Here is a 25941-nt window from a genome sequence, read left to right on the forward strand (position 1 = left end):
TACATTTTCCTAATAATACTATCCAAATGTGCTTGCTTTGCCATTAACAAATAACTTAATGTTATAAAGTTAGCTCTCGAGCCTTATAAGATGACCTAACTGTAACCAAGGACTACTTAAAAGGTCCCATGGCATGAAAATTTCACTTTATGAGGTTTTTTTAACATTAATATGAGTTCCCCCAGCCTGCCTATGGTCCCCCAGTGGCTAGAAATGGTGATAGGTGTAAACCGAGCCCTGGGTATCCTGCTCTGCCTTTGAGAAAATGAAAGCTCAGATGGGCCAATCTGGAATCTTCTCCTTATGATGTCATAAGGAGGAAGGTTACCTCCCCTTTCTTTGCTTTGCCGGCCCAGAGAATTTGGCCCACCCATGAGAGAGAGACATCATGGCTTTCAAACCAGCAAAGTGGCAGTTGGTCAAGGCCACACCCCCACCCTCCACCTTGCCCCCCCCTCTCTCCTCCTCAATAGGTTCAGACACAGAAATGGCACATCCTAAGGAAAGCTCATTGTGGGACTGGCTCTAGTGGCTGTAATTCTGCACCAAGGCTGAATTTCGGGAAAGAGACTTCAGATACAGTATTAGGGGACCACTAAAGTCTATATAAAAGAGACTTCAGATACAGTATTAGGGGACCACTAAGGTCTATATAAAAGAGACTTCAGATACAGTATTAGGGGACCACTAAGGTCTATATAAAAGCTAATTCAGATACAGTATTAGGGGACCACTAAGGTCTATATAAAAGAGACTTCAGATACAGTATTAGGGGACCACTAAGGTCTATATAAAAGATAATTCAGATACAGTATTAGGGGACCACTAAGGTCTATATAAAAGAGACTTCAGATACAGTATTAGGGGACCACTAAGGTCTATATAAAAGATAATTCAGATACAGTATTAGGGGACCACTAAGGTCTATATAAAAGAGACTTCAGATACAGTATTAGGGGACCACTAAGGTCTATATAAAAGAGACTTCAGATACAGTATTAGGGGACCACTAAGGTCTATATAAAAGCATCCAAAAAGCAGCATGTCATAGGACCTTTAATAGAAGGGAGATGTACATTGCCATTGCTCTTACAGGCCAGACCTAATGCAGTAGTTAACTAAAGTGGATACAGTTGCAAGTATATCCTTAACATTTTGTTATTGCCAAGGTAGACTGCATTGTCTTGTATTTGCATTAACATTACGCCATGTTAAAAACACTTTTCTTGTATAGATACATAGGATAGAAAAGCCTCTCAACCTAAGCATTTCCTACTGTATCTTCTTACATGAAAACGTTAAAATTTACAAGAATAAAGGATTATAGGGCAATGCAAACGGTTTTCTATTCAAACCAACCAACCAAATAAAATTTGAGAACAGCAATTGAGCAGTTCCATTCTGTTCCAGTAGACCATTAATTGATTAGTCGTTCAAATGAAAAATTAAGTGGCGACAACTTGGATTATCAACTAACTGCAAGTTATTCAAAAAGTAACAATTTGATAATTACACTTTCTCAGCTGACAAACCGCTTTAATTGGTGTAAAAAGCAATACAGAGTCGTAAGGCAATCTTTGAATTCAGGCAAACAAGCAACTCTATGCACATGGGGTCAAGAGAAGGTAAAACCGTTTAACAGTCAGCCTGGTATCATGACCCTGACATGCTTCTTGTCTACAGTTACTGTGGTACAACTGTACACGCTGGGCAACTTGAACCAAATGACCACATCCTATGGGCACAGAAACTTGTGACCTGGTTCATTTCTGAGATTTAGCAACTGTTGTAGCAGTCAAAGCTAAAATTCTGATAAAAGCTGCTTCTGCTGCTGCGCTGTTAATGTGTGAATGAAATACAACAGCCCACAAGAGCAGAAGGCTAGACTCTACATCTTACATTGCAGTTCTATTCATCACCTTTTTGGGACTGTTTCTGTCACCATCAGGATGTTTGCATCTATGCTGCAGTTTCTCTGCCAAGTGGGCAACTGAATGCATTAGGACTTTTTCCTTGAGAATATATGGAAACAAAACGAACCTTTACTAAAGCAACCGTGCAGGAAAATGTATAACCAAATGCTGTGTGTTACTGTCAACAAGCAATTATCCTCTGCAATAAATGACTTATTAAAAGGATTGTGTTATCTTAAGTCTATATATGAAATCTCCACTCTCAATATCTGACATTATCATTAACAGATGCTGCATTATTAAACTGTCACAGCCACATCAAATCTTTATAATCATTACTCTGTAATAAATGATGCAAATGATCACTGCAAATAAACGATCACTGCAGATGCATCTCACAGTAATTTTAAGATTATTTTATGAACAAGAAAAAGACATTACAACACTATCATAGTTTAAGATTGATCGGATCCTTATCCAAAACATGAAAATAATATGAAATCTATTCAATATTGAAAACAAACTATGAAAAACACTCTGTTTTACCAAAAGTTGGCGATAGCTAGTACAGCGTTTTTCCTTATGCAGTTTGAGTTCACTAAAGAATAGAAGTAGGTGTTCCAAACGTTTGTTACAGATGCAATGATGTTGACCCACTACAGTGTAAGGCTGAGCAATTTTATCGATTCTGCGATATAAATCGATATTTTTTCCCCCAAGAAAGTATCGATTTTTATGCCGCGAGTATCGATAAATAAGTCCCATTCAAATCCCCCGTGTTTACCCCCGTTCACGTTGCAGGAAGAGCGATTTGGTCAGCCAGCCGCTAGTGTCGCTGTAGAGCAGCCAACGTCAACTGGCGGCCCTCCGCCAAAGCTTTTAGTCTGGCCCCCAGAATAATCATGAATTCACAAAATGTAAAGAGGAAAAAATGTGTTCTGTTATTTATCATTTCAAGCATTTAGAGCAAAAACCCAGCCCCTGTATTTACATCTCTATTCACATGCCGGGATTCTGTACAGCGATGCCCGAGCTCCACACACACAGCTGAGCCGAGATGTGTGTGCGTTAAAACACACAAACAGCTGAGCCGAGATGTGTGTGCGTTAAAACACACACACAGCTGAGCCGAGATGTGTGTGTGTTAAAGGTTAAAACACTCAGAACCTGACTGGGAACGATACAGAGTTACCAACGGCCGCTGGGGCAGATGAACTCACGCTGGTCTCTTTTCTGTAAATAGGCTACAATTAAACCTTCGTGAGTAGAAAGTCAATACTTATCAATGCACTCACCTGTGTAGACCGGCATAAACATGTAGAAAGCGATATTTCAATCTGCTCAGTCAACCGCGCTGTTTTACGCAAACACAGCTCTACTCTGCAAATAGCGAATTTTTACAAACAAGCTAAAACAAAAGCTGTCGGTTTGTAGTCTAACTGTTTATCTTAGGTAACCGGGAATCTGGAAATTTTGACTAATTCTTGTAAACCTCACTGCTGGCTGAACAAACCAAACCCTCCGCTAGAGCGGACAATCTGGAGCTACTTAATATGCACGTGAATGACGCAATCGTTATGTTCGAGTGATGATGATGATGATGGTTGTATTATTTTGCAACATCATCGTTTCATTGCAAATGAGGCATAGGCCTACATGACGAGTGCATAGCCTGCTTATCAGTCCATTCATCATTAAAGCTGGGCTTTTGGCTTTTCCACGTCAACTTTTTGCTTCAGCCTCTTTGACAGTGACATGTTTACCTGACAACAGCCTTTCTTTATGCAAGCATTTTCCACCAATCAGGATGCTGCATACTACAATAATGTTTCCATAATCACAGACTTTAACCATCACTCCTCAGTGAACTGCCTCCTAGTCTGAGATCTATTTCTACTAGCCAGTTATCATTATGGAGTTTCCATGTTTTTTAGGAGTTTGCTCACACTAATACATGTTAAAAAATAGTAGCATTAATTCAGTAAGAAAGTGAAAATTTTTAACAAGAATAGGCGTATTAGGTATAAATTCATTTTATTTTCTTTATTTGAGTCCAGCTGCCAGAGTGCTTAGAAAAATTCTGAAAAAAATGTAGTTGATGATCCCTGCTGTAGACTCTCTGTCCAGTCAGAGACATATAATGTGTAATTAATGTTTTCAGTTCAATTAATTAAATCCAAGTAAATGGAACACTCACAAGATGTCACCAAAATCACTCGGTCCCCTTTAAATCTTTCAGAAAATGATGTAAGTGTATCGAAATATATCGAATCGTATCGAATCGTATCGTTGGCTGAATATCGTGATATGTATCATATCGTGAGCTATCGTGTATCGTATCGTGAGATTAGTGTATTGCTACAGCCCTACTACAGTGTGGAGTTGAAAAGTGTTCGCTGACAATCAGATCAGTCTTTTCTCTCCTGCATTGCATGGATGCTAAAGAGAGGCCAATAAGTTTGACCTCGAATCCTCCCACTTCTAGTGAGATACTGATCTTAATACTATGTGGTGAGAAACTGAAACTCTAAAGTTTTGAAGTGATTACACAGACTTTAGATCAGCTGTTAGTCTCAAATATACAGTTTGCTTACACATTTGAGGATAGTGAAGATCTAAAGCAATGACGCATCTAAACCTGCTGAACTTAATCTATATATATAAATGGGGATATCTCTGTGTCCCCACACATGCGAAGTACAGCAGCGGGGGCGGGGAATCCCTACAAGGCTCATTGATTACGGTTCACCGGCTACAGGTGTCTTGCCAAAAACCGATCATCCGCCAAAAACTCATTGCTGTCTGCTCTACATGCAAATGATAAAATAGGGGACACGCTGAATCTCTACACGAGCAGCAGCCGAAACGCGACTGATTGAACCTGCAACATGTGTTACAGGTTGAGTTTAATAAAAAAATTACAAAAAATAAACATTCAGGAGGTGCTTTAAATGCCATATAAAACCGCCTGTGACCGCACAGTGCAAGTTCTGCTTTCATATATTTAGTTGAAGTAAAAAGAGAGGCATTATCACTCAGCACAATGTACTTCAAGGTGGAGATTTTCAACTCTAATATAATGCTGGATAGCTAATATAGGTTTTCCTCTAAAAGTACAAGTACACAGTAAGTCAGTAGTATAGGCCTACAGTTGCATATTAAGTGCTTTGGGGGCCTTCTGTAAGTTATTTCGGAGTAGTGGTTCTGGAGGAAGCTGCAAGCAGCAATGCAGGAGACCAAGCAATTAGCCCATTCCAAACAGGCATGTTTTGAAAGGGAAAATTAGACAAAAATGTCTGAAGTCACTTTCAATGAAACAGGTCTCTTCTCACGAGACTTCAAGCTGAATCTGTTTTGTTTATACAGGAAATAAGCCAAATATTTGCACTGCTCGTTCATAGTGGATGTAACTAATGATGAAGACTGAACATTTTTTCTATGTAAACTATGATTCTACAAACAGAATAAAATGTCCTTGTTGGTAGATGTGCACGATTCAGAAAATGTCGCGATTCGATAGATTTTTAGGCTCAAGATTCAATTCAAAAATGTATTTGATTAAAAAACGATTCACAGTATGTAAATGTAGTTACTTTTCCCATGTGAGTGCAGTAGCCATAACATTTAAAAGAAAAGAAACAACAAATTAAATGTAGTTTGATTACTTTATATGTCTTCATACAAAAACTTTTGCAACTAAAAACTGCAAAGTGCCAAGCTTTGGCCAGCTTTCAAATACATTTAATTCAAGTATAAAATAAAACTGTTAAATAAAAAGAGCTTTTGGTTCAGAGTTGGGTGAGAGTTTAGAGCATTGAAAGAGTGTGTTGGTTGACTGACATGATGGGTACTTTAGGTTGTTGTTGGTCCACGTCTTTAATGTTAATCTTGGGGTGATGTTGTACCATGGGAGTTCTCAAGTTTGTTTCCAAAATACTGAACTTTCACTTTGCAAAGCCTGCATATAGCATGATTCCTATTAGAGGTGTGAATCTTCACTGATCTCCGGATTCGATTACGATTATCATGTCAGCGATTCAATTCGATACATCACGATGTGTCAAATAAATGTTTCTATTAAAGCCATGTGGGATATTTAATTCATAGTTTTTCAAGCTTCAAAAACAAAACATTCTGCAGTGCTCTAATACTAAATCAATTGGATACTTAAAACTACAGCACTGAGCACATGGCACTTCCTGAATGTGTAAAACATAACAGAATATGTAAACAGAAATGTTGTTAGGCCTACATTAAATTGTAAACAGAAATAATCGATTATGAGCCTGCCGATTATCGATGCAGCATCATCCACGTTTTGATGCACTGATTATTTGATTAATTTCAACACCTCTAATTCCTATCAAATTCCGTCTTCCCTTCGAGGTTATAAAAGCCGAAAAGTGCCTAAACTCTCGCTTTCAATGAGGATGTAGCAGTTTGAATAATTCTTTCTGTCAGGTTTGCCATTGTTGGCGCCAACTAAACTACTTGATGCAGCGCCATCTATGGGAATGGCAAGCTAAACTCATTTCAGAACAATTGTATACACGCCATTACAAAAAATTAAATAAATAAATATAAAAAAGTATATAAATCTAAGTATATAAATCTATCGGTAGAGCTTGAATGTGAATCGATTTTTTTTGCACACCCCTACTTGTTGACACACTAAACGTTTATCTTTGTATTTGCACATTCAACTGAGCACAGAGATGATTTGTTAAGGTTTGTGTAGCACTGCTGGGTGACAACATTCTGGGTTTGAAACAGAAAAACAAAGACTGACTGCAAGCATTGTAAGAAACATCTGCCTTGTAATTAACTCTTGCAACACAATGCTTCTTCTACAACTTCATCCCAATAGAAAACTACATTAACTGATATTTAGGTTGAATGTTGTAAAACCTTCAGAGGTCTTTGAAGACACTACTTATTAAACAAGCAATCTCTCTAGTTCAGGAGTGTCAAACTCATTTTCACTAAAGGGCCACCCTGGAAAAAGAGAATCACACCAAGGGCCAGCCATGGAGAGTTTATTGACGTGCTTTTGTTACTGCATGTCACTTTTTTTTTTACATTTTGGTAGTTTTTTTTCCTCATTTTTGTTCTTTTTGTTCTGACTTTTTTGTAGCTTTCTCAGACATTTGTCACCTTTTTGTAAATTTGTTGCTTTTTCCAACATTTTTGTACGCTTTTTGTTGACGTGAAGCCCTACAAAAGTCATCAAAAGAGTTCCTTAGCCATCATAGAATTTAGCAAATCAAGCAAAAACAATGATACAACCTGTTTCTCAGCCTGAATATGAAAACTCTCTACTTCTTCTGGGGGAATTTCTGAGTCTCAGAGTCGGCAAATCTGCCATATACTGCTTTGAATGACATGTAATTGCAGTTTAAAAAACACTTTCCATATGTTTTTGGTTTGGCGCACAACTAGGCGGGCCAAAATTTATTGTGAATGCAAATTGATATACAGGCCGGATCTAAATCTGCAAGGGGCCGGATTTGGCCCGCAAGCCTTGACTTTGACACATGTGCTCTCGTTGTACATATGTACAGTAGGCTATATTATTTAGGAATAAAATGTGGCGTTAGAACTGTTTTTATAGCATTAAAAAAAGTTACAGTGTAGAAACATTTAGTGACATTGCTTGTAGTTTGTACCTCTGTTCTGTTGCCAGATTTTGTACAAAATACATGAGATTGTGAATCAAACTGTGGACTGCAGACAAAATATTAACTTCTGTCCTTCTATATTCCTGAGACTGAAGAAGACTGGACACTGTCAGTACTCCTTATCAACAATATCCAAGAGGCAGACTGCTCTATCAAGAATAAATGGGCCTTCTGCAGTTGTTCTTCTATCTGTCCTTTCAAAATAAATTAGTGGCAGCATGTGTGCAAAAACAGAGGGTGTCACAGATATCTGTGCGTTTCCTTCCAACGTTCATGCTTTGCAGGCTGTGCGTGCAAGTGTGCCTCAAACACTTGATGCACTACTATTAATCTGCAAGTTTTCAACCTGCCTGCGTCTTAGTAAATGTTATTAAAAGTATGCGAGCAACTGCTTGTGGGTCATAAGAAGTTTAATCTTTTCATATGCCAAAGCAAAAAATAAATAAATCACACTGCTGCATTGGGAGGGAATCTAAGGCCAAAAGGCACTGGATAGGGGAAGGAAGTTTTCCTGAGGTGACACGTACTTGGAGGGGGGGGGGGTATGACCCCTGCTTTTGCCAGCTGCTCACCTTCCCTCTGGCCACTTAAGGTTCTCAGTAGGGAACACTGTGTTCAAACAGCTGCCTTCCTGCCTTTCAAGATATGGGACAAGCAACAGGTGAAGCTGCTCAAATCATGCCGCAGATGCTCCTCTTCTACCAAGTCTCTTTTCCTGTGTGTCACCTCTCGCTCTCTCTCTCTCTCTCAGTTAACTCTCTGTCATGGAGCTAACATGAAACTAACAAGTGTGTGTTTGGGATTTTGGCTGAAGAGAATGCAAATTTGATCAGTTTCATTTGAGCAACTTTAAACAGAGCTCTTGTTAAGTTAGTGCATGCCACATCCGATGCTATCACCGAACAGAAGATTTTTGCAAAGTACTTTTTTAAAGGTTAGAACCTACGGCGCTGAAATGCATGGAAGCATAAACTACAAATGTCACAAAAAGCCAGCTACATTGGTGCATAATAATCCAGAAACAGATAAACTGAACGTATACACACCCAAGTTAATTCCAATACGCCCGCTTTAAAATGCAAAAAAAAAAAAGTAACAAGTAGTATCATACTCCGGAGAAGACTATCCACTGAAAAACTAAGAGGGAAAAAAGTACCACAATGTATTCGCATTCTTTCACCATAAAACCACAAAGTGGAGTCTGTTCAGCGAGTGAGTCATAACAGCAGTGGTGTTATGCTTAGTCTCAGTGTGCAGGAAAATGTCAGCCAGACAGGCACAGCAACACAACTACCAGCCTCTACCTTGCCTGTCCACTGTAGCCAACGCTGCCTTCAAGTGCTGTCGTAAACACTGTAATTACGAGTTCAGCACACACAATCGACCCAGCTAAGTAGTATTGAGAGAATGGGGATTTTCTGCAATGAAATGTTACCTTTAGGGGGCGGACAGCTTGAAGCTGAGTAAATATGTGGCAAAAGCAGTGTAGTATTTCATGACGTTGTTATCATACTATAATTCTATGTCAACATCTAGATGCATTTCAACTCTGACTCTTCACTTAACTTTTAATAACATTTTTGGCATAGTATATTAATAAATCAATCTAGATCGATGCACTTTGTGGTCTTTAACTTCTGGCCCTGCACCACAAAGTGGTTCTGGATCATTTAATCTATAACAAAACTTAGGGTTACATTATAGCATTTGACAAAAACACATCTCCAACTTCCAACTGTGGAGGCAGGATGTTCAGAGGAGCTCATGGAGGCAGCATTACACTCTTCCCCTAACCTACAAGTCAATGTGTGTTAAGCCTGCTGACAAGCCAATTAACTGCAACAACAAACACATTCAGACCATGTTCTTGATTATCCAGTCAGAAGAGGAACTGTACACACAAGCAACACCTTGCCATATGCTGTAGAGGTGAAGACTGTGGATTACACAGGGGATGGTTACGGCACTATTTATCTCACAATGAATTTAAAGAATACCTGTAAACTACCGAGTGGGTAGGAGCACAATCACAACTATTTAGGGTGTGGATGTCAACTGGCCAAAACTGACAACATGAAATGATGAAAAGGAGAAAGGGGGAAACAGTATACGCTTCCCAATTCATAGTGTAGTTTATGGCAGTAGAAAGTGTAGCGTAGATATGTAGTTACCTAGATGTTTGCAATGCCCAGGAATGCATGCCAGAGATTATATAATCAGCCTGGGGCCTGTGCCCTAGTTGGTGTGAATACTAGAAAATGAAGTCAAGGAGATTAAGCCACTGACAAACAAGATGATAACTTATTACATAAATAATTAACGTTTGCAAACAAATACCGTTACCAGAAACAATCTCGTTACATGCTTATTGCAGAAAAAGAGCTTTCTAGGCAAGGCATAAGGGGCGTGCGTTTATCGACAAGGTGTGCGAGTTGGGCATTGACATTTGTCACTCCAGGAGTTGTCAGTTTTATGCAAAAACACAGAATTTCACAGAAACCTGCTCAGTGGTTTCACAGTCTCTGCGATAGAACTAAACTGCAAACTGAAGTGCATGAGGTGTTTGGTTTACGGGTCAGCACTTGATAAAAACATAGTGCAAATGTAATAACAACGAGATAGCAAGTTAATAATAAACAAGGTGTTGAGGCGAAGGGGAGAAAGTGCTACAACAACAACTAACTCATTGGGAAACATAGTCGTGTTTTGGGCAGTAAAATGCACAACATGTATTTCCGTGCTAGTAAGCGATATGTTGCTGTGTCCATCCTGACAAATGTAGTAAATTAAGCTTTAACAATAAGCGAGTGGCGTTAACCTTGAATGTTTGGTTTGTGAATAGAAAAATGGAAATGTACCGTTAGCAGAAAGAAGGTTATAATAGACAGGCTGTTACAAATAGGTTAAGTGACAAAGTGTCAAAACAAGGGAAGACAGCAACACCAGCGAACTGGGATACCTTGTTGCCATGAAATGATGTCAGCTCGATAGGGCCGTAAGCCTAGCTAAGCTCCTATCAACTGATGTCTGTGTGGCTAACGTTAGCTTAGCCCCCGTTCAGCTAGTTAAAAATGGCTGCTTTCCTTTAGTTTTAAATCTCTTACCAGACAGAATAGATTGGAATGGCAATCCTCCAAGCTGGCCCCGTTTGGTACATAACAAGAACTCATCCTTCTTCACTGCGAAATCCAACACTCCATCATTTCACTTCCCGGGAAATAGAGAACAATTTGCGAATTTGTGTTTTCAAAAGATGTGCAGGCTTAATCAACGAGAAATATTTTTTGTAACATTTGGCTGGAGGATAGTTAATTCAACAACCTTCCGATTGCAGTTCCTCCACCGGATCTAAAAGCGGATAAAAGAGACCGTGTTGGCTTTATGTCGACATCTCAAAAACACACAGTAAAAACTAATTAACGGAAGCGAAAAATGTTCATAAAACAAAAAGAAAAGGAGAGCAAAGAAGCAACTCTCCCCCTCCCCCTTAGCCCTAAAACGGTCTCTGCTTAAAAAAATAAAGACGTCCTGCCTTACTCCTCCATCGCAAAAATTAGTCTAAAAACGAAATACATCCTGTAAAAACCTCTCGAAAGATGGCATCGGCCTATATTTTAACGATTATTTCGGTCATAATTTCAGCCTCGGTTCCTGTTGGTTTCCATTTGAATTCATGGATTCCTTTCTTTAATGGCGGCCACAGGGACAACTCTGCCTTCCACAGCCTATTGGCTCATTCGTGGTCAAAGCTTTGTCAAGCCAACCGAAGACAGACAGACACACGTCAGAAAGTAGACAACATTTCCGACAAAGTAAAAGTGTAGAAATAGTTAGTTAATGTTATGACCAGTGCTATGATCATTGCTTCTGGAAAACCTAAAGTTATTAATAACATATATATAATATGTATCATTACTGAATAATATAGTCTACTTCCTTTAGGTACTTTGTGTCCCAAAGAGCTGCTGCAGCATGCAACAAACGGTGCGCGTTTTATTTTGACAGTCCTGACAAAATGTTCCGTGTTTCGGTATGGCTCACTTGACACTGTCGTGGTCATGAGGGCTGTAATAACACAGGAGTGATAGGTATTGCCGCTAGGCCAGCGCAAGTGGCGCTACTGAGCAACAGATTTTGTTACCAATGATCAAACCATATAAACTTGCTCACTTACACAGTGCACCACCTAGCGCATGTTATGTTGCACTGTCAATTGACATGTGCAACCAAGATGCATTGATGCGCCCTTTGTTTTGATTTATTTCAATCAAATATATTCATTTGACCTCAATTTCACAGTGTGGCTTGTACACGAGAAAGAAAACAGTAAAACCATGTTTTTAGGCAAAGAACTACAGGAATAAAATGCATATTATTGAAGAAAATGTAAGAAGCACTTAAATCAAGAAGACAAACAGAGTTCAACACAAAAACGAATAAAATGTGTTTTTTGACTATTTACAGACAATTATGTATCAGTTTGCTTCATAGCTTTGCAATATAAACGCCAATATAGGTAAAGGTAAATAAAATAAAAGATCATGGTTATGAATTATACAAATACACAGAGAGAACAAAGTTAAAAAACAGGTTAAAACAGGTTTTTACTGACTTTGATCAGTTAGTCTGTCATAAAACCTCAGTATGGCTGAAACACACACATGGATCCCCCCTTTTGTATATTGTTTAAGATACAAATACATTTCAGAGTACCATAACAGTAATTTGTTAAGGTTAATAAATCAACTATATTTTTTATTTACTGTAACTGTTACGTTCAACAGAAATCAATCAAACTTAATTGGTCACCTTTCATCCAGTTGACAACTTTACAAACTATATTTTCGTTTGTTATTCTTTACATATTGTTTTCTTCTTGCCACTGCCTTGGAGCAGCAACCATCCAACCAGCATATGGCTCAAGGACACGTTAGCGAGATGGATGGTTGTCTTAACTATATTCTCTGCCTTCGGTTTTGTGTAGATTTCAGCTTCAGCCACCATTTCCTTCTAAATAATTTGTCACTAAAACCAGACAGTAGTATTTCATTAAATTACATTTATTTTGCTCTAGAATGAGCTCAGTTATACATATAATCTTTCCAAAATATTGCAAAACATTACACAATTGAGAGCTCCACCTCTGACATCATACAAGCAGCATCCAAGCTGGTTTTAGACCAAAACAAAAGGGCTTCAATTACATCTGCAAATTGTAAGAGAAATAAACCAAATAAAAGTTTTTATTCAGCATTTAGCTTGAAGCTAACTGATTTTAGAGGGCCTCTGTGTTCAGTTGAATTTGCATTACCACCGGGTACATACATTTTTCTCAGTAGGCATGCAAATAATAGTTCATAACAGTCAAATAACATTCAGTCCTATTGGAGCTGACATTAAAGCTCATTTCAACAATGAATACAATTTGTATACTATGGATAAAATGTTATTACGAATTATACAACATAGTTGAACAAATTCATCCATCATGATCTATCTTATTTATTTTTGGTTCAAATATTCTTTTTTGTATGATCATTTTTTTCAGCCAACCCAGGAATTAGAAGAGAATTTAGCAAACGGAACTCTCCTTCCATTTTTACCCCAGGGCACACTCTTAGCCAGAATATTACTTCCTCTAATTCCAAGAGCGAGTGCTGTAGGATTAATGAGTTTTTAGCAAGCCCTAGTCTCATCATTGTGCAATGCCTCCTAATTATAATACAATGTAAGCTGTCTTTAGTCATGGTAGTTTCTTTTCAGGAATGAATGGCAACTGGTTGGCCAGTTAGCCCATAATTCACAATTATTTTACTATTACAATGAAACATCAATACTAAATAGACCACACATTTAAAATAGACTAAGAGTTATAAAATAGATCCAAGTTTAAAATTGCAATTATCTAAGCTAAAAACTAATATCTCTGATCACAAATCTGAACTCTAAAATCCTTTGTCATTTAGGAGTCTGCATGTACAGTAGGACTTAAGCTTAAGCTTTCTGGCGAAGTCAAGACACAGTTGAGTGTGTCTTTCTGCTAAAGTACACAGTATGAGAGTGCAGAGAGCCTCTGGGTATCCTGAGTACCTGTGGCCAAGTAGGATTATTTATTTTTTATTTTGCGTACTTTCCAGCCTTTTAGAATGGTCCTCAGTCAATGAACTGTGCCAGACAGAGACTGCATACTCCAGCACCAGATGCAAGTATGTGTAGATGGAAACCAGTTCAGGTTCTGTAACACCAAATGTCTTCCTTCGTAACATTTCACGGTTGCAATACTGCTGGGAAAACCAGGCCATAAAGGTGGAGATGACAGCAAGTCCTGGGTGCAGAAAACAGCTGAACGCTGTGGAACACTGATGGAGTCATGAAGGTGTGGCAGCTTGAAGAGTGACACTGTATCAAACAGCAACATGTGAGGACATCAATTTGTTCCAAGGACCCATGGGAGGACACTTCACCAACATGACTTGCAGAGGATAAAAACACTGTGGACACTTGAAGGCTACATTCTCTTCTACTATTTCAACTATTTCTTCCATTGTACAGAGTACAGTGTTCGTCATTAAATAACACCACTGTCCACACTGCTCCAAAGCTAAAGAAGCATCTGTCCTCACATGAAGAATCAGGAAATATTCCAGATCAAAATGATATGATCTGGCATAGATAGGCCAATTATGTGAGGACTTTAAACTAACTGCCAATGCAACATATAACAAGAGTTGTGCGCTTGTATTGTGCAGTCTCCAAAGGCCATGTGACATAAGCTTTGTGTCTTTCATCTCATCCCAAACGGCTGAGCAGCTTTCTCAACCTTAAATCTCCCCATAGGAATAAATGATAATCTCATATTCAGTGCTTCCCACGCTTTATCGCCACTCTCCTTGTTACAAAAAAAACCAAACAATTGTGGCATGATACCATCTAGAAAAGATTGTTTTACAGAAAAACATCTAATAGCACAGCCGATGAGCATAGTTGTCATAGCAGGTTAACTAACGATGATAGCAGATTGCTATCATATCTGTTGATGGTTTTCTCTCACTTATCTCCAGCTCCTTCTTATCTAGGTCCCACAGAGACATTCTGTCATATATATTCTATCCCAGCAGCACTCAAGAATACTGGGAAAATGAAAAGTGTAAAGATAGTTTGGAGTTGGCCAACTGCTCTTTTGACATTTGATTTGACATGCTCTGTGGTCCCTGCCATTCTGTTATATAGGAGCATTTGCCAGAAGGCCTTGCCCCACTGTTGTGTGACTAAATCCTGCATGAGAAAGTGAATAATAAATCTGAGATTCAGCCAGAAAGAGAACATGGGCTGACTTTAATGAGTGCCTGTGGTCAGATAATGCAGAAGAACATTAAAATTTAGAGTGTGTTCATTGCTCAAATAGCAGAGCATGAAACACTCAAGGTAAGAAAACAGTTTGAAGTAATGTGAGGCTTTATTCTCTCATGTTTGTGTCAATTGTGTGTGTGTGTGTGTGTGTGTGTGCATAAGCTGTGTATGTCCTATGACCTTATACACGGGGCAAGAGACAGGACGAACAGCGCTGCTACTGAAAGATCACAAGAACCACGTGACATATTTGAAAAGCTTTCTGTAAATCAATAAAATTGACCACCCCAACAGGAAAGGTTTTTCCCTTCACTGGCAGACAGAGCTGAGGCATCCAGCAGTTAAGAGCGCGACTCCGAGGACCATAGTTCAACAGAGTTAACTTGTGTTTACAGAGGCTAAGTGGTAATATCCCATTCTTGCCCTCTGCAGAGGAGGAATAGTTATGAAGAGGGTCAACAAGCGTGCCATGTTCAAATAAAGTGGCCCTCCTCCCAGCCCCCATGTTAATGACCACAAAGATATGTGCTCTTTGCTTTTCCCTCTCTCCTGCCCTGTGTCTTTCTCTCACACACACACAAACATATACACACACTGCCTATTGAGCTGTTTTTCTAAGCACACACAAACCTTGTCTGAAGGATTGAGGAGAGCTTTTGAAAATAATGAGAACGAGCACTTGTTCCATTTATTTACTCACATAATGGCACTTGGCCCTGACTGCAAAGTTATTAAAATGTGGAATAAAAACATCTTGAGAGCCAAGGTTGTGCTTGAATTACAGTGATATAATGTTTTAAGAGCCACGAGGCTGATTTGAAATATAAAAAATAAATGCATGCGATTTAACTACCTACTCTATTTGGTTCATATCCCCGAGATGGCAGTTAACCCTTTAGTAATCAGTAATAAATAAAATAGAAGTAAAAAATTAAATATACAGCTTTTTTTTTTTCCCTTCTGTGATATAGGTACAGTGTCTTATTAAATGCATATTGGAAATCCCCTTTGAAAGGAGGAAACTGAAAAGTAAAGCTTGAAAATAAAAACATCAGTTTGAGAGTGTACTGATGAAGTTGTATCTGTGAAAGTAGAGCAAATCTTACTTGTACTGCAACATAAAACATAATGATGCAGTTGGCCGGTAACACCTGGCAATGAAAATAAAATGTGACCCGTGAACTGAGGAAAAAAAGAGAACATCATGCACAGCATTTAATTGGCTCTTGTTTGGCTCAAGTTCAGACATATTTGAAATTGTATTCTTTACAAGTTTACGTTCACCAGGATGTCAGTGTGTCATTTCGGCACTATTGCTACAATGTTCTAGCATTGCATTGTGTTGTGTTCACCATAAATACAGGTTGTATACAATACAATTGTAGAAGCCACAATAGGGAAATTCCACTTTCGTAAAGATTCAAGACATTTATCAAAATGCAGTGATCTCTTCTTGATGATCCCTACAAAATAAACTTTTCTCCGTTTGAATGGCGCATACACCTCAGTAGAAGTAGAACATCCCATCAAGGAACCCCGTCTAGAGGTCTAATTATCATAATGAATGAAATGGAATATCTGGCATTGATGGCTGCTGGTGTAAGCTACTGGGGGCGGCTGATTGGCAGGTGCTAGGTGTGCCGATAAAACGTTTTTATGATGTTTTAAGGTTAGGCAGCGGAGTGAGAAACATGTTTTTAACAGGCATAAAATGCAGTGTGTCAAGTTCTGCTTTACTCTAACATCATACCCCATTCTGCTGCCACTGTAAAAAGAGTTAACACCACCTTAACTTGAATGGGAACCTCCCAGCCCCTCCCACACACAGAAACAAGCCCAGAATTGGCAAATTGAGAGTTCTTGGTATGACAAAGTGGGAGCAGCCCTCGTCATTAGCTTGAGAGGGCTGCAGAGTGCTGAGGATGCAGAGGGGCTGGCTCTGTGCCCTCGGCCTCCATCTGAGCAGCCGTGTGGAGTGTGAAAAGGCTCGCTGAGTGAGGGGGGCCGGCAAAGCAGATTGTGAACTAGAAGCGCTCGGACCAACAAAAAAAAAAGCCAAGTCCTGCTACTCCTGGTAGTTGCGCAGGTCAACAATGCTTTATAACATGAACAAATAGGGGGCCGTTTGCTTATTTAATGGTCTTCACAAGGAATGGATAAACTTCAGTTCTTTGTCAGCTGACACATGCTCAAATCCAACTCTCCAGCCTGCTTTGTAACAGGACCACTGTGCTACAACATGAGTCTCTTCAGAACGGCGTCAAACAGTGTTATTCAGAGGCAGTTAGGCAGAGAGCTGCTCTTTGTTGAGGCACTTCTGTAGTTAAATAGTGTGACGTGCTTGTCAGCTCAGCGGCTGCAACAATTCTTTGCTTCTCTATCTGGGGTGAGGTCTGGCTGAGGTTAGCGCCATGTTCGCTCCCTTGATGGAGCTGAGGGTTAGTTGTTCGGGTGCTGCCCCTGTGCACACAGGAACATTCCAGGCGTGTAAATAAAGCCATAGCTGTGCCTTTGTTGCAGTGCTAACTAGACAAGAGCCTTTCTGCAGGGCTGCTGCCTTTCAAGAGACGAAGTTGTGCATCCCCGCTGGTAAATTATCTGACACACTTTTTCCCGCTGCAGTCTTTTTACAAGCCCTTGTTGTTAGCTGTTGTTGTTACTCTCCCTCTCCCTTCCCGCCTTCTTGGTTACTTCCCTCCCTCCCCTCACTCCTCTCTTTCATACACTTTTGCCCACACATTGCAAGCAGATGGAGGGAAAGGTGTCTATATCGAGTATATTTTTCCCCTTCTAAAGCAGCCTCCCACCCTGCAGAACCAGCATGGGATTAATAAATTCAATATGAATTGAAAGCTAATGAAATGTGCCCCACCACCTCTCCCTCCAGACTGCCAGCCACTGGGAGCTGAGACAGAGCTCCTTGAGACCAGGCAGAGAGAGGGAGACAATGAGATCATTGTCACAATTACACCATCAAAAGCAGCAGTCAGTAAAGCCATAAAACTGGCCCGCTGTCAGGAAGCTGACCTGGATGACTGGTTACAACATGCCCGGCATTCCTCTGTGACACGGTGCTTTGTCATTTTCCTCACAGTGACACTGAGGGAACGGGCCACATCCGAGGAAGCAGCATTCACACCGACTGTGTTGAAAGGTGGTGTAATTATTCAGGTTTACAGCGTCTGCTTCTACGTGGTGTTATTTTTCCAGAACATGATGAATATTTGTCACGATGGTTTTTATCTTGGAAAATAGCTAAAGTACACTTAAAAGGACACATGCAGGAAGCTACAGGCAGTCTCATGCAGAATGTGTGCCATCGTGAATCTTTACTCTTGGATTACAGCAGCTTGTGCCATAGTAAAGGACACAGCAGCCACAGGAAATACAGCCCAGTTTGCAGACACTGCAGTTTTCCCACCATCCATATGGACTGCTGCAATTAGATCAGAAACAGAAGCAGAGAGAGACAGAGACAAGCAGACACAGAGAGAGAGAGAGAGAGAGAGAGAGAGAGAGAGAGAGAGAGAGAGAGAGAGAGAGAGAGAGAGAGAGAGAGAGCGAGCAGTGAGACAGAGTGCAATGGGGATGTTAGAGTTCAACTCCAGGGCATGCTGAGTGGCATGGGGAAGGGTGACCTAGGGGCTGCTGATGGAGTGGAGGCCCTTGTGCAACAGGACCAGCCATGTTTCCAATTAGAGCAGCCTCGGCCCCTGATTGTTTAATTGGAGGCTGTGTGTGGGATGTGCTCTCCTCTCCTCCTCAGCTGATTGATATGGAGGCCTGTTTAGCCAGTAGGCCTCCAGTGATCATGACAGGATTTCATTGCCCCATCAGCAACACATCAGCACCCCCGCCCCCTCCCAACCTTGCCCCTTAGCTTCCTGTATTGAGCTTATTACATTAGTTGATCGTGCTGGAAAAAAATGCAACACTTGCAGAAATGTGTAAATTAAAGTAGCACTGTGATTGATGGATATCGCCAAACTACAGTGGTCAACGCGCTAGAACGGCCCAAAACACTTCCATTAAGTGAAATGTGCTGCAAATACAGAAACAACGCAAAGTTAAAAACACACAAACCCCAAAGTACATGCAACAGAAAATACAGTCAACACAACAGAGGTTCTCCAGGCCTCTGGGGGGGGGGGGGGCGCAAAGTGGAACAGAGAGAGAGAGAGCAAGAGAGACCAGACGACTGTTTGTTTTTGAAGTTGGAAGAAAAGTAAAGTAAGGGCCGTTCACACCAGGAGTGAAGTCCCTCCCAGGGTCCTTATTTCGAACAATATATATATATATATATATATATATAAAAATAAAATTATGCAAATATTGCATACATTTAATCAATTCCTATTCCTAATTTTATTAAGTAACTACAATTATATTTTACCTTAACATTCTGAAAACAACTTACTTGTGAGTAACATGCAGTTTAAGTTATATTTATAGTCCTCCTATATCTTAGACATATACTATATCTACGAAATATAGAAATATAAATGTTTATAAAATTCTGTAAACTTGTTACTTTACACTAGAAACAAGAGGAATTTTTTTTTTCTCGTTTTTGATAGCTGATTCATACATTTTCTATTTAGAATTGTAATCTTGTCTTGTCATTAGTGCTTAAATGCATAATGACTGTATTATATTATATATTATTGTATGAGCTGTACTTGTGATAGTTGTTTCAGCAGTTTGCTTAGTCATATTATATTTAAAGTATCAATAATCTCAATGAAACCTATGCTCCATTAATAAAATTCAACAGAAATTCCGGGGATATAGGATTCATTTGGTCTGTAAATGAAGATTATATTTTGAATAAACATAAAGCATTGAATCATTAAATGATGACTAAAAATGTGAAAAGAAATTATACAAATACTGTTGCTTGGGAAACAACTTCAAGATTTTAACCATACAAAAAACTATGACTGAAATAATTTTTGTTTTAGGTAAAGAATGGCTTGTAGAATATCTACAGCCGACTGTAACATTCATAAAAATACAACCACCCATCTATGCATCTTCAGGGATCCAGCAGAGCACACTTGCAAACATTTTATGGGATGTCGGTCAATATTCATGAGCAGGGATTATTTGAACATACTACTTACTGGTCAAGTTTACCAAGTGCAGCAGCCAAGGCCTCTGTAAACAATCTCTTCCCAACAGAGAATACTGACAGATACAGAATCCTCCTCTGCTCAGTGATCAATAGATGCAGTACACTAAACCTGTTCTGGATATAAAGAACAGCATAGTAATAACTTCTCATTATTAACACTGAATAGAACTGACGAGGACTGTAGTGTACAGTTCTATTAATGCATGCAATAATACAGTGTACATGTCATTACTCACTCAGTGCAAGCCAAGCAGGTAGTTTGATATGGGTTATAAGCTGCCAAGAAGACATGCGTGTGTACTGCCAGCAGACTAGTTTGTTCAGTGTGTCTGCAGCCGTGCAAGCATCAGTTTACATGCAAATGTGTGTGTGTACATATGTGTGTTTTGAGTCATTATTCTAGCAGCAATATGCCATAAATACTCTCAACATAGCACACTTGCATCGCAATGTGAACACTTGCTCAACACTCATGCATTATGCATGTGTGCATCTGTGTCTTACATTTACTGTGTAGAGTGTCTTGTTCCGAGGGGCAATATGGTCTGCATACTGTAATGTGTGATCAGCTTGCACCATTTCCTGCACTGAGTGAAACTCAGAGTCAGCTATGGAGGTATTGTCTCACATCACTATTTTAACAATATTATTGTCCAGTATGTGGGGGGAAAAAAGGCAAGTTAATTTTAAGAATTCATGTTTTCAGAAATTGGCAGGGAAATTACAGTGTGTTTACAGCAGCAGTATTCTCTCTTTTTTTTTAAAGCTTCTGTCAGCCTGATCTCAAGACGACTGTAGATGGAATAGAAATGTTTTGTCAGTTTATCTGCATCTTGTGGCAGCTGTGAAAAAGCTTTTAAACACACTGTAAATGATATAATTTAGTGTCAAACCTTTTTTAATATACTCTGTGAACAACTGAAAGAGACCGTTTTAGCTGAGGGTATTTGGTTTGCAAATCAGATATGCCCTTACATGTTCGAGTGCTTTCATGATGTCACTTACAAAGCTTGGGAAGGGCATAATAGGCTGAGTTCGCTTTATCATCATCATCATCACCACCACCACAGCTTTGAACCACTGCCACTGGAACTCAAAGCTGCTTAGTCAGTTCTCTACTGCAGGTTTTACTCCCCTACAACAGGTAGCGCAGACAACAACAGTATATTTACTGGAGCCATGCTGTAATAGATGACAGATGATAAGACTTTGCTGTAATCTCTTTGTGTTATTATTGATTAGAGATAAACATCTGCCTGCTAGTCTCTGCCACAGAGGCTCTGTGTTGATGTGGTTTTGAAGACATTAAAACCTTTTATTGTACTCCTGGCACCTCCACCCACTGCCCACACACAGCATTCACTCTGGCCTTTTCTCTGACTCATTCTTTCTCAGATTTATTAGGTGTTCAAAATAAGAATGAATTCAACATAAACAGAGTTAAACCATTATATGAACAAATAAAATATGCATTAAAAAAAGGCTAATATAAATTATAACATTAGCTAAACCAAAAAAAAGAAGAAAAAAAAAAGTATATTTAAATATTTTAAAAACGTTTACAAATATACATAGAGACATAAACTGATGCTGATGTGGCAGATGGCCACGTGATTATTTACATCCTGTCTGTGAACATTAGGGCTTTGTACAAGGTTGAATTGTGCGAACCTTAAGTCAGACTCAGAACTACTGAGTTTTAGCCATTTAAATGTATGTTGCTGTAGTGCCACATATAGGTGAAATGCCATCTAACTCTGCAGGATTCCTCAGAGTTGATATACAATCTACACATGCTATCCAAATGTAATTGCACAATGTGCAGAAGACGAGAGCAGATATGTAAAATATGTCCCACTTACAAGCATGTCAAAAAATAATGAAAAGCTTTGTAGGCTCCTCAAAATATGTTATGTACCACATTTGGTGAGGACTGGAAGAAAGCAACAAAAAAGGCAATTTTAGGCACTAAACAGTTGGGGTTTGCTGAACCTGTGGGCTAAGGCCAATAGGGAGGATGAAGCAGCTCCCAGCGAGCCTGTGAATGCAATTTCAATGTTTCTCCAACCATTAGCCACAGCAGGGAGTCATGCAAACTGGATGGCCACTACCTGTGTTCATTAGGGTGAGCTCCAGCTGAGAGTCAGAGAGGTCTTGCTGCACTCAGCTCATGATTAACCCTTCAGAGAACAGGAACTGGCCTTGAGACATAATTTAAAAACCCTCACTCACTGGCCTTCTCACGCCTTTTTTGACAAGATCAGCAGTGAAAAGCCCAGTACCAGTACTGATGGAAACAGCGGTAGACCCTGCCTGCCCAACTATCATTCTGATAACTACACAGAGTTCTGTGACGTCACATAATTCCCTGGATAGCAGCACCAAACTTCAGCCTTCAACAACTTTACGTAAATAAGCCAATACGACATTTCCTGCTTAAATGACAAATCCAGCTCTGCGATCATAAAGGTTGTGGATATCTTTTTTTCTAATGGATGATTTGGAACACTTAGCTCTCTACAGGGATTTTAAATACGTGTATGTGTGTGTGTGTGTGTGTGTGTGTGTGTGTGTGTGTGTGTGTGTGTGTGTGTGTGTGTGTGTGTGTGTGTGTGGAGTGGCAATGCATTTTAACTACGTATTGGTTTATACTGTCAGGAGAATGTAGATTTTACTTCCCCATAGAAATAGATGAAGGAATCTCACATGAGTGGAGTGAGTGCTAAATAATTTAAGGGAAATGGTTTTTTTAGGACAAGTGGACAATTTCTGACAATCTTGCATGCAAATACTTTTATAACTGCCAGAGTCAGGCTGCACAATATCATGGCAGCATGGAATAATGTCCATGTTAGTCATTATTTTGGCAATTTACTGTATAAACAGTAGGGAAAGCAATTTTTTGAAAACAAATACAGTAGAAGGCACATAAATATTGTAACTATTACTCTCCAAAGCAAATCTATGCAGAGTACATCATATACAACACAACCCGATCACCGATGTTATTATGTTAATAGCACGTTAATACACGTGGTGTGGATGTAATGCTCCCCTAAATGCCGAAGACCATAAGAATAAAGGAGCCAGAAAGGAACTTGAGATTCCCCTTTGCGAGCCATGCTAAAAATATACCAGTGAGTGCCTTTCCACTCATTATTGCCGGCTTGCGTTCCTCACACATATATCCTCATGTTGTGTCTGGTGGCTTAAGTCTTCAGCAGGTACTAACACTCTTCACATCTACTGATGCTAACAGTATTCTGTCAAAATGTGAATTTCTCCCTTTTGGCTTCTGAGATATTTATGCTGTAGTTAGTGTAGTAGACACAAATGCAATTTAATTTCAGTTATACTGTATCTGGCTCCATCATCAGGTGTAAATTTTTTGGGGTGACCTCGAGCTCACCCAGTAAGAGCATGTCCTTTGCAGCGGCCCGGGTTCGAGTCCGACCTGCGGCCCTTTGCCGCGTGTCATCCCCCATCTCTCTCCCACCTTTCCTTTCTATCCACTGTCACTATCAAATAAAAGGGAAAAAGCCCCAGAAATAATCAAAAAAAAATTCAGTTTGTCCAATACTTTTTGTTTTGTGCCAATTAGCATGCTAACATGCTAAACTATGATGGTGAATATGGTAAAAATCATACTGTACCATGGCTGCAGACGAAAGCTGGTTTTATACTAGTCTTGTTAGATTAACGTTTTTGGTGAATTCAGTTTCCTTGTACGTTAGAAGTTTTTTACATTTTATCACCTACCAATGAAAGGGCTTCAACCTGTTGCCTACAGCTGTCGTATCACAGTACATGTAGGTGGAGAGAGCAGAAAAGATGGTGAGAATGAGAGACAGGGTTTTTCAGTTGGGCCAGTTACTCAAAAGTCAACATGCCTTGGAGTTGTTCTGCTTACTGGGCTACTGAGGCTACTGCTGGTGGAGAAATTCATTTCTTGGCATCTCCTACAATCTATTCCTCTGTGCATGACTGTTGAATATTGATGCAAATCATGATTCTGGGAAGAAGCCCAAGCTGTTTGAGTCTGAGGGATTAATGCCAAATATGTTAACTGTTAACACGTCTGTAGGTCTTTAAACACCACTTGAAGTTTGCCCTTATTAATGCCTCTGTTACGAGCCACCGTATCACCTCTGTGCTGTGTGAACAGGTAAATTAACACACACCGACAGCCTCTGTGGAAATAGACTTGACTGTTAAGCCTACAAGTTCAATTCTGAATGCTTAAATTAGGCTCAGATATTAATGAGTGTTAGCTGTGTAGCTATGTGTAATCTTAGCTGTCACACATGCTCCAATTATTTCACTCCTTGAACAGTAGCCTCAATTTAGACTTCGCTGGAAAGAAAAATCTGGAAGATCTGAAGTTGCATTTGGTTAACAAAGCTCTCATTCTTATTTCAGGTTTTCTGTCATTGTTTACTTTTACTCACTTGTTTGATTAAAGCTACATTAACTGGTATGTCGGTACTCACTTGTTTAATTAAAGCTACATTAACTGGTATGTCGGTTCAGCCCCCCCCCGCAGCCTCTCTTGCCTTTGTTTCTTATTTATGTCAAACATATTTTCCTGTCTGTCTTTCTCTTTCTCTGCAAGTCTCTCTTTGTGTGTCTGTGTCTCTCTTTCCACCCGCCTCACTCCCTCCCTACAGCTCGGAGGATACCAAGTGAACATCAGTTCAGGGAGTGCATTTAGAGGGATTTCTGCTGGATGAAGTACATATTTAATGACATATCTGCAACTGTGCCTCTTTCAACCTCACCCATTCAGCCAGTTTTACCCTTTTTCGTCCTCCTTCTCCCTCTGTCACCTCTCAGGGCTAATGTCCCTTCCTATTCCTTTCTCAATTCCTCCATCGCACTGAAACAAAAGGGTGGGACATGGAACATGGAACTCATGCACTTGCCTGTGTTTTACAACTAAGGCTTTAGCAGCAGTCAGGCTCACGAATTGCAGGAGCATACGTCCGGGCTAAATTAGATTTGCAGCGTGCCTTTATTTATTTATTTGCCTTTCAACAACTGATTAGTCTCCCATGGCCCCCGAGTTTCATGCTAGACTTAGCATTTCAATTCATCACACATATAGCTTTATCCTGGAGCCAAATAAGTGTCTGTCTCCTGTGGGAGTTTCAGCCCACAAGAGCGCAACCACTTCTGTGCATGGTGGAGGGGTGTGTGAGGAAAAGAGGGAGGAGGGAAGGGAGGTGAGGAAAGGAGAGGGAGAAAAACGGCACTGCACACACTCACTCGCAAAGATAAAAAATGACAATGAGTGATCGCCGTGAGGGGAACGAGATCTTCTGGTATAGACGGCGATGCAATTACGGCAGACAAACTGGACAACACATAATACCCTTCCTTTCCGTGTGAGCTACACACAGCTGGAGAGGCAGCAAAGCTCCTCTATTCTCTTCTCTTCTTCCTCCTCCACAACACAGCCCCAGAAGCAGCAGCAGCAGCACAACTACTAAAAGGGGCTGAGGGGGGCTATTTGTAACAGGAAAACACCTTACCAGTACATCTTAATGACAGGTGACAAACGAGCCTCAAGTTTGGCTGGGTTATTCCCTGTTCATAAATCAAGGCAAACTGCAGACAGGGGTGTATGTAAGAAGATTGGTTTACTCACTGCTCCAGAACAAACCTAAATGACACCAATGAAGCAAGCAATCTAGATCACAGATGTAGGCAGGGGGAGGTAAAATTCTGCCTGTAAGCACTTTGTCACGCCGACAGTAGCTCACCTTTTACAACCCACAGACTGCAGGCCCAAGTAAAACACACTACATGACCATTAAAATGTTCTAATCACTGGATTGCTGCCGTTATGATTTCCGGCTTCTATTCA

At 39.9% G+C, this 25941-nt stretch overlaps 1 protein-coding gene across 5 annotated transcripts in view; it reads right to left on the reverse strand.

The window, feature by feature from the left end:
• The window catches only part of med13a (mediator complex subunit 13a), a 139548-nt gene that overhangs the window by 84234 nt on the left and 29373 nt on the right, over window positions 1-25941 (reverse strand). The window contains exons 1-2 of one of the 5 annotated variants that reach the window (XM_028595640.1): window positions 10913-11327; window positions 10696-10798 (exon numbers count right to left, since the gene is read on the reverse strand). The exons of the other annotated variants lie outside the window; for them this stretch is intronic. Of the exons in view, the coding sequence (XP_028451441.1) occupies window positions 10696-10761 (66 nt within the window). The 5' untranslated portion in view covers window positions 10762-10798; window positions 10913-11327. Of the gene's footprint in view, window positions 1-10695; window positions 10799-10912; window positions 11328-25941 lie in introns of those variants that run through there. 5 annotated transcript variants of the gene reach the window in all.

Source organism: Perca flavescens, chromosome 13 (genome assembly GCF_004354835.1).
Source record: "Perca flavescens isolate YP-PL-M2 chromosome 13, PFLA_1.0, whole genome shotgun sequence".
Lineage (NCBI taxonomy): Eukaryota > Metazoa > Chordata > Actinopteri > Perciformes > Percidae > Perca > Perca flavescens.